Source organism: Stegastes partitus, unplaced genomic scaffold, assembly GCF_000690725.1.
Source record: "Stegastes partitus isolate 25-593 unplaced genomic scaffold, Stegastes_partitus-1.0.2 Scaffold1576, whole genome shotgun sequence".
Lineage (NCBI taxonomy): Eukaryota > Metazoa > Chordata > Actinopteri > Pomacentridae > Stegastes > Stegastes partitus.
Genome location: NW_007579307.1, coordinates 18943 through 29465, shown reverse-complemented (window position 1 = coordinate 29465; position 10523 = coordinate 18943). Strand labels below are relative to the sequence as shown.

The window sequence follows — 10523 nt, the reverse complement described above, 5'->3', positions numbered from 1 at the left end:
GAAGCCAAAAAGCACAAAATTTTACCTTTTATACTATGAACAGAAATGTGCAACCATTTTGCAGCATTTTCTGTCTGTTGCTATGCCATTATTACCGAATTGGCGCGTTAGTAGAGCACCTCTGACCATTTTTTTAGGCGATTTTTGGTCATTTTTGCAAAAAAAAAAAGGAGGGGTGGTGAAATCCCCCCAGTTTGACCAAATTTCCTTAAACTTAGACTGAAGTAGTTTTGGGTGGACCCCTTTAAACTGGCAAAGTTTCATTGAAATCGGTGAGATGGCTTGTGCCACCCCCTCCTGGTCCTATCGTGGATGCACTCTTAAGCAGAGGAAATTCAGAAATATGTTTACTGTCTTTGTTCAGTATTTCTTCTAAACTTTCTTCTACGACACTTGCCTTCAGAAAGAAAGAAGGGCTGAACTGGCCTTTTGGCTCAGACCACCATCACTGATCACACACAATTCATCTTGTCACTTCCTAAAAACAGAAAACCGTGTAATGAGTGAGAAGATAAATGATGAAAATACCTTTAACAACTGCCAAACTCCACTGTGATGAATCCTGAAGTGATGGCGCCCTGTGGGAGAGCAGAGATGATAAATGACTGATTAGTAAAGTTGAATAAATTGAAAACTCACAAACTCAGAAGGATCCTTGTCAACTGCTTTGATTAATGCTTTACAAAGGCGATGATGACGTCCTGTCAATATGAGAGACAGAGAGGGGACAAATGATTGATCAGATGGTCAGTACCTTCCAGATAAAGGTAGCATCGGAGTCAAGACACAGGAAAAGATGCACCCAAGCATCTTTACTTCCAGATCCCGTTAGGGTTCAGTTCAGCCCACAGCCGGCGACTAAATGAGCCCACCGAAACCACTTTGTGTTCAAACGCAGCTTCTTTCCTTCAGTTTTACAGCATTATGCAAATCTTGAAATGTGTTTTGCACTAAAAATGTAAAAAGAAATATGTTTTTACCTGTATGAGTTTAACAATTTAGTTATTTAGCAGATTTTCCTTGTTTTGTTAAGTTACAGATAATGCCATGTAAAATCCCAACTCAAAATATTAATTTACATGCTAACTTTAAAAAAAACCCTCAACATTATTTTCAGTTTTTACAGTAAACTCCTACTTTTTTTTTAATCTTTATTTTTTTTATGATGCACTGAATACGATGTGTAGTTTTGAGTGGAGTTACTTTATCACTAATAACATCTGTTTCTACAGTTTGCATCTGATTCATGACTTTGCCTCAGAAGTAACTAAACAAAACAACACTTCCAGTTTTAACGTTATTGTTGATGAATATGGGTAGTAAAATTACCTTCTTCCTAAAAAACAACATTTACAGCAACATTAAAAATATATTATAGCTCACCAAAGAGCTAGCTTGCTAGCCACTAACAAATCTTGACTAATTATGTTAGCTAGTGTGCACAATGTGTTAGCATAGACTGTATATAATTTGCATAAAAACTCTATTTATTTTCTTTGTATTTGTGTTAGTAAACCACTGAGTCCTTTCTAGATGGTGGCATGAACGTTATAATGAGCTAACTGAGTAGCAAACTACTACCCTTGTGTTTATGAAAGTAGCAACCTGAGGCTAAAGTAGCTAGCTAGCAGCAAAGTAGCTAATTAGCAAAAAGTTTGGCTTAAGCAAAGTTGAATATTTTGTTATATTGTAATTCTAGCAACATATTTTTGCAAACAGATAGTTTGTTTACAACTTACTTTTTTTTTTTTTTTTAGCAGTTTTATCAGGGAGACTTGACAACTGCCAAATGCTAACTAGCATCTTTTCTCATTATATATGTGCTTGAACCGTTGCTAGCTTCTGCTTACCACAAGTTCCTACTTAACTTTACACATAGCTATTAAATATAAATATTTCACAGGTTTATGTCTGAGTCAGTTTCTTAGAAGTAACACAAAAGATAAAAGTGAGCCATTTTTTTTCCAGAGTTAACCGTTTATTCAAAGAAACAATGAGGAGCACAGCCGGCTCAGGGCAAAGAGAGAATGCTACAAGCCATAAATAGTGGTTCGGTACAAAAGAAAAAAACCATCACCGAGAGGATTAATTAGCTTTTCTTGGGATACAAAGCAATATAAAAAAATAAATCAAAGTCAATGCAAGACATTAGAAAGCCTCATCAAAACAGGGAAGTGAAATGTTTGCTCAGACACACACAGAGCTCCTCTTTAGCCTTAAAAAAGTGAAATGGATGCAGGCGGTGCTCATGTTCGTAGAAGTGCCAGTGTTCATACGCTCTCCATGAGAAATCAGTGTACAAAAAAAGAAATGGCACCCATGCAGATAAGTTAACCTCAGGTGTTTCATTTGACTTTTTTTTTTTAAAGTGGGTTAAAAAAAAAAACGACAGTCGGCTTAATGGTGCCTCCTTTAGTCCTGTTGCTGCCCCACAGAGCAGAGCAGCGTGGGGATGGATATGCCACCAGAGTTTCCTCCACATCGGTCCTCTCCTTAAATTGCATTACGGCATGCATACACTGTGCTGCAGACAGGCCGCCAGCACGTCTGGCTTCTTGAAGTAAACATCTTCTAATAATTAAAGAATCACAAGTAAACATGAGAAAAACAAACCAAACGTCACCGTGTTGGACTACCAGATGGATTACGGGAACATACAGTATCTACAGGACGACATTCACCAGGCCTTTGATTTGGAGTAAATATTAGGTCCTTTTTTTTTTTTTTTAATGTAAGTAGCGTCTAAATAGCGAGGCCTACTTCTCTGCTCAGCTCAGCCAAAGTTTGGTGTAAGTGGGGTTCCTGCCCCATACGTACCTCTACTGACACAACGCACAGTCCAATTGTTACTCAATACAGGAGTCACCTTTTTTTCTGCAAGTTAAATTAATGTATTTATATTCTGCATTTCCTATATTCACTATATAGTACTTTTCATTGCACAGGGCTGGATTTAAACTGCCTTCACATACATGATAGATCACTAACGTCACAATTCGCTCTCATATTTCTGATTTAGAGGCGTTAAGCTGCTCCGCAAACGTCTCCTGCTGCTGCTTCACAGCAAAAACATTCAACTCGCACAAACATCAGGTGGCTTTTATTGTGAAGTAACAACAGGAAACCCAATGTGCAGCATGTGGACTGAAATCTTAAGGATTAAAACTAATATTTTAGTTGTTTTCACTCCTCTCGTCAAGAGTGTGAAGGTTGGGTTTAACTGTTGGGGTTCGTATGCAGCTGAAAATAATCGGTATGTTTACACGAACTGAAGAGAAAATTCAACAACATAAACCACAAGTTTGTTATAATAATAATAATAATAATTCAAAGATAAAAATATAATAACACACATATTTTTTAAAAAAACCAATGCATAGCATAATCAGCATTGCAAAATCCAGCTGTACTGCGCTTCATATCTAAACCCCAGCCGGGCGGTTTGCTTCCACGAGTGGAACCAGGTGTCAGGAGTGGGGGTTTCTTGTTTTTCCAGGTGGAGCCTTGCTGCTCAGGAGGAGAGAGCGGTGGTGGGAGTCCGAAGCGCTCCGGTTAAAATCGAGGGAAGGGGGGAGGGAAAACAAAGCGAGGTGGTTCTAGGGGGGGTCCAGAGGAGGAGGAAGTTAGAAGGGTGAGGAGGGGGGATAGATTTTGGACTCCCTGCTCTAAACGCTGCTGCTCAGGACCACAGCTCCTCCAACTCCGCTGACTCCACGGCGCTCTTATCAAAAGGAGTGAAGAAGCTCCACGCCGGCGCTCTAAGTGTCCTCCTCCTCCTCGCGGTTGCCCACCACCCTCTTCCTCAGAGCTTCGTCAGGGAAAGCCTGTCCCTTTGGTTCTGGGCGGCCCTCGGGGGACCCTCGCCGCCTTCTCCAGACCTCATCCCCGTCCTCCTCTTCCTCCTCCTCGTCGTCGTCCTCCTCGCCGTCGGCCTCGTGGTCGTCGTCTTGCTGCTGGATTAACCTCGCCTGCTCCATCGTCTGTTTCTCTGCAGAAGAACGTTCAGAACAACCATCAAGCTCTGTTTCAGAACCAGCAACAAACAAAACTCCAGTGAGCACAGCTGTTAGCTACAGTGTAAAAAAAAATGTCTTAACAGTATTTACCTGTAATAGTTTGAACACTTTACTGTTATTTTAGAGAGTTTCCCTGTTAAATTACAGATAATAACGAGTACAATTACAGAGTAAACATATTCACTTATATGCTAACCCTAAAAAAAACAAGCAAACAAACAAACAAAACCCACAGGCTGTAAATAATGTACACACATAGAATAATCTGTATATTGACAAATGGCAAGTATTTGAACTGTATATATATCAGAACACAATTAGTTATTTTACAGTAAAATTATGTATTTTAAGGCTGGAAAAATTGAAAATTGTTTCAATTTTTTTTTTTACTGTACAGATTTCTGATATCTAGTAAAATAAATCACACATTAATTTACACGTTGACTGTAAACAAACAAACATTTAAATCAGCCAAACAAACGATTATTTTATGATTTTTTTAAAAATTGTTATTTTACAGAATTTCCTTATTGTGTGAAATTAGAAATAATATCTAGAAAAATCACAATAAAGATGTATCAACATGCAGTAATTTAAATGTTGGCTTTATAAAACATATATTTCTAAAAATCTATATTTTAGAGATATGTGCCATTATTTTCACCATTTTCTACAGTTTGATTATATTTAATAATCATACATTTTACAGCATCCCTTTTTTCTTCTTCACTGAATTATATTTGCAGTGCATCTCTGTGTAGAATAGAAACACGTGTCCCAGTGAAGCAGGATTTAGCATCATCTCATATGAAACTCACTCTGGTAGTAATCAGGGGAAGAAAACCGTCGTGAGGGGAAGACAAAATCTGCGATGAACACCAGCAGCTGCAAAAACAAGACAACATTAAATCAATAGCAAAGGCAGCCTTTGTGTTTGATAATCACAAAAAATGCTGAAGTCGTCTCCAACAATCATGATGAAGTGAAATCACTCACCAGACCCAGTGCGAGGCCGGAGAACAGAGTGGCCAAGCCAAAGATAACATATGAACCCCAGACAGGGATCCCCAGCTGCTCCGTCATGTAATTATGACAACGCTGCAAATCACAGAAACACATTGCTCCAACTTCATGTATATTCAAATCACAGACATGGCATTTACCTGCAGTGATTTGTGTTCACTATTTAAATCTTCCCACGGATTTGTTTGCCTGTGACCAACACCAGCAGGAGGAAACCCAACAAACCTCTGGCGCCACCATCAGGCCACACTCACAATCTTAAACAACACATCTGAACTCTAACTTCATGCTATTCACAGACCTGTTTAGGTGAATACCAGCAGATATTTTAACACATGATTTGATTTAAAAATGGCAAATATCTGTGTGGAGATTCTCGAGTTCATGCTAAGTTCTCCAGCAGAAGACAGCTTCACAAATCCAGATGCTTTCTATTTAAGCACTTATGAAACACGAATATCATGACGAATTACAGTCACATTATTCATACTGGTGCAGAACATTACATTAACTCAACGTTACAGCAGCGCAGAGGGCTGGGAACTAAAGTCAAGCTTCAGTTCAACATTCACTGTCTATACTTTAAAAGGAAACTTATTTTCACTTGTTTTAAATGTTTTATTTTCAATTCATTTATGTCACTTTGAAAAAAAACGGTTTTCATTTTCACTCAAAGAACCTTCAGTAATTTTTTCCCCTAAAAAGCCAAACTATATTGAGATTGATTTAATGTTAAAAAGAAATAAAAACAAGGCAGATTTCCCAGGAGGGTTGATCCTTTTTATAGACACTGTAGATTTAAAAACATGGGATCGAGCTTTACCACATAAGATAAATTCAAACGTGTCACACAACTAGGATGACATACATTTATAAGAACCACGTCTCAGACGTGCTGTATAATGTATATTCTGAACTGTAGTCTTTGCAATTTACTAATTCCATTGTCCAATCAATTAACTGTGCACCTCTGGTTACAATATAGGAGACCTTTTTAAAGCTTTGGAGTATTTTACACATTTATAATATGAGTTAGCTCATGTTTTAATCGTTATCTCAGCTGAACTCAAGAACAGATCTGCTGATGTTCTGTTTCTTCTTGTTACCATAATATGCAAAGCTTAAGTGGTCTATGTACAGTCTGAATGTAAACATGTGGCCTGATGAAGCAGGAGTCACGATAACATTATATGAAACTCACTCTAGTCGTAATCAAGAGGAAAAATCGTCTAAAGCCTGATCTGTTTTCCTCCTCTGTGTTGGTGACGACTAAACTACTATTAAATGAGCCACGCTGTTCTTTCATTATTATGAACACAGTAAACTGAACTGCACATACTTAAATATTATATATAAACTCACTCGAGCAGCAAATGTGCATCATTCTGCCACTGATAATAGTCTTTAAAAAGAAGCACAATTTCCTCTTATTTGAGTGTTATTTGATAACAACTACAGGACGCTGAAACTATTCTTTGACTTGTTTCTTTAGGGCTGCCTTCTTCACTAGATTTCAAAGGGCTCGGCGCTGAGTGACAGCCAGAGTGAGGAAGTGAAAGTACTGCGAGTGACACCGACGGTTTTGTAAGTTTATCCTGCTGTCCTACAACACACACTGTCGGCTGCACTTTGCTCTGCGTTACCGCGGTAACTCTACACGCCGTAAAACTGGATTTGAGGCTCGGACTCGACGCGATTTCACGTCGGACAAAGCAGCCGCACAAAACAAATGCTTTGCTGGTGGATAATGACCTGCAGCGAAATCCTCACTTACCCGGATAAACATGGAGAGCTTGAACAAAGCAGACATTGAATTCATTCTGCCAAAAGAGGAGGAGATGAGAGCAGGTCATTTAACACAGATTTGTCAAAGTGTAGCATCACTACAAAGCTTCAACACACAGAATAAGAACCAGAGAGGCTGTTTCACTTCAAATCAACTGAAAGACACTAAGAATAAACATCTGATGTTATTTTCTGCTGTTTCAAAGCTAAGCAGGGAAAACAGTGATGCAGTGACACTAGAAATAAAGTTTAAATGAGAAGAAATGTGTACAACGACCATAAAAACAGAACACTGATATAAAATACTGACATAACCCAGGCCGACTGATCATTACAGCCACACAGCGGAGATCTGGCCCGAGCTCAAAACTCACAAGAACGAAGACGGGCCGAACCAGGAGGAAACCGGTTCCACTGCTTTCCATTTCTGCTCATCGACGAAGGTGAGGAAGTCGTTTTTGGTCCGAGCTCCCTGGTACTTCCGGAAGACGCCATCCTTACAGCTGGAACACACACACAAGAGTTAGTTTGCTTCATCGAATGACACGCTGTTTAAAAAAAATGTGCATTTAGCTGCCTTTAGCCTCCTGACAGCCACAGATAAAGCTGAGCAGCAGCCGGCAAGATAAGAAAACAAACTGGCAATAAGATCAAATATACAAATTTTCTCCACAAGGCAGCGTTTAATTTGACTGCATTACACAAATTAGGAACAAAGATTAGTTTGGACTTGCAGCCATAACCTTAAAAAAAAAAAAAAAAAAAGTACAATCACAATCAAGAGATTACGTTCTTTGACTAATTATTGTTTCTGTTGTGTTAACTAAGCGTGTTTTCTGTTAACAGTGATGACTAAGATACTGCTGGGACCATTAGTCATTAAATGAACAGGAACCTGAATTCACCACAAGTCATTTATTGACGGCTCCACCTCGCACAGTCATTACAAAATGCTAGTTTCATAATCAAGACTCGAGAGCAGCAGAGGAAATCATTGACGTCTGATCAACGTTAACACAGATCTCCTTTCAAGACTGAGCCCAGCAGCATTAACACGCTCCAAAGAGGTCACAACAGAAACCACATAACAAACAGAAACTTACTGATAAATAGTAGGAAGTGATGTGATGATGAATCGCCCGCTCAGACCTTCGAGAAGGAGGAGACAAGTGACTGTCAGTGTTCAGGAAGGAACGTTTTTGACTCATAACTAAACTGAAAGGACCTTCAGACTTGGCAGACGGGCTGAATAGTTGTGTTTAAACAGTAACAGGCTCACGTTAACACATCACAGAAGACTGGAAAAAGAACACAGACAGTACAGGAGACAAAACTGCTGCAAATGGCACTTTGTTCAAGCAAATGAAGATGTTTTTGACAGTCAGACGACACCATTTGTCACGGTTTTAGTTTGTAATGTTGTGCGCCGAATAATATCTAAAGAATGTGCATGTGACCACTGTTTCTGTGCTGCATGGAGTTTTAAGATGACTCATCGAACCAGCAATCTTTGTATCATGATATGTTCTCCTAAAATAGCATCTAACACCAGATTAAAACTGGTCAGAAGCTGTCTGACATGACATTCTGTTACAAACCTATCAAACTGAAGATGATCTGACCCAAACATGGTTTTGTTGTTCTCAGAAATTGGTTGATTTCATGTGGAACGACCCGAAAGAAAGTCTCACCACACGTACTCCTGTGGGAAGCTTGGCCTTGATACCCACAGTCAACATATGGGGGGTCAGACTAGATTATTGACATTAACTAACCGACACCATGTGACTCTTCTACCAGTCTCTACACTATTATGATTGAGGTTCAGTTATGTGTTTTGGTTTTCGTGTGCCACCCTGAGATTGGACCCTCTGGCCCCCTGCTGAGGAACATTTCTGGGTGCACCCCAGTCCAGTTTGAATGTCCTGAACTGGAGAATGTGCATGTATGTACATGTATGTATGTGCATGTATGTATGTGCATGTCCCAGTGTGGTGTGCAGCAGGGAAGCAGAGGTCATGCAGGCCTACCGGGCTGTTCTGTCACGTCCACCTTGGCTATGTTGACCCCCATGTCCTCCCCCCAGTCAGCAAACTCCTTCCACACCGGCTGCAGCTGCTGACACGCCGGACACCAGGGTGCGTAGCTGAGGAGGGGCAAAGTTTCACAAGTGAACACTCACGTCGTAAACTGCACAGTCACTTAGATCAACGTGTGAACAGGCGCTCATTGCTGCTACTGTACTTTACCAGCATGTTGGTTAGCAAACAGGCTAGCATACAACTGTGGTGAGCTAAAGATGGCAAGCTGTTCGCGGAGCTACATGTGTTCACAACGTAATGATAACAATCAGATAAATCGGAATATTCACGTAGATTCAGGAATTTAATCCCCGTTTTTTCGTTATTTTTTTTCCGAGGTGGAAATGAAACTGACAAAAGCTATCTAGCGGGTTAGCCGTTAGCATTGGACGTTAGCAGGTCACTGACAATTCAATCATCCACTCCCCGGTCAGGATGTCCTCCCAGTTCCCGTCCGTCACTTCTGTCAGACTGTCCGGCTTGGCCGAGGCCGACGACAAGTAAATCCCCAGGAACAGAAAGCACATCCATGAGCGGTGTTTGGTTCGTCGAGGTAAAGACAACATTGTTGTGCTGCTGCTAGCTAGCAAACACGCCATGACTGAGCCGCTCACTTCCGCTGTGCGTCTCATCAACGTCCGAGTCATCAGGAGAGGTTTCACTGTGAGAACAGCTCGTAGGTTTTTATCAGGAGGATTTTAATACAGGCACACAACCTCCAGAAATACTCCGTAGCATAAAAAAAAAAAACAAAACAATAGGGCGGAAAATAAAAACAAAAGGGCATAAGTAAAACTCTAATATTCTGTTATTGTGTTGTGTTACAGAAGCTAGTTGAAGAGTTAAGAAATCACAAACTGCTTTTCTGGGTGGCTGCTGTATTTCAAATGCCCCAGTTCATCTGTGCAATAAACTAATTATCCCAGGCCCACCGGACCCCATGCACCTCTATGCCCATTATTACTATTTGTTCTATTTTTTATTCCCATTGCACCTTTATACTTTTTTATACTCTGTTTTTATATTCAGTACTCCAGTATCTATCTATCTATCTATCTATCTATCTATCTATCTATCTATCTATCTATCTATCTATCTATCTATCTATCTATCTATCTATCTATCTAAGGAACATCAGTAGATCAATAAAAATAAGCCATATGTCTATATTCAGACATTGCACAGGTCTGGATGTGGAAAATAAAAATACTGCACATACTCTTCCATGAGTACAAATACTGATACAAGCAATATTAATACTGTTATTGAGTTTTGAAATGTACAAAACACTCATATTGCAAAGGTTGACTGTGTTGCGCCACAGTGAAATCAGTCTCCATGTGCATAATTAATAATATTATAGGATCCTAACGTTAATATTTAAACATGTCAGGTTAATACGTAGCAGCAATCTTATTCCTCTACTGCAACGCATTTTGGCTGAACTGCTGCTGCTTTAAACGTGCTGTATAAGTAACAAAAATGACAAAATCACATGTAAGCTGAAGTGATTTCATTTGTTTTTCTTTTCTTTTACTACATTAATCACTTTTGTATATTCAAGTATATACATTAGATTATTTTTTTTTACTTACTGAAGCATTAAAAGTAGATTTTT

At 39.5% G+C, this 10523-nt stretch overlaps 1 protein-coding gene across 1 annotated transcript; it reads right to left on the bottom strand.

Moving 5' to 3' along the window:
• Positions 1–1956: 1956 nt before the first annotated feature.
• Positions 1957–9524, bottom strand: LOC103371388 (thioredoxin-related transmembrane protein 1-like). The gene is made up of 8 exons (XM_008300697.1): positions 9314–9524; positions 8855–8970; positions 7928–7973; positions 7199–7327; positions 6814–6859; positions 5013–5114; positions 4835–4901; positions 1957–3988 (listed from the first exon to the last, which is right to left on the bottom strand). Exons 1-8 carry the CDS (start codon positions 9502–9504, stop codon positions 3759–3761), a joined length of 927 nt encoding a protein of 308 aa, XP_008298919.1. The 5' UTR covers positions 9505–9524; the 3' UTR covers positions 1957–3758.
• Positions 9525–10523: the final 999 nt, after the last annotated feature.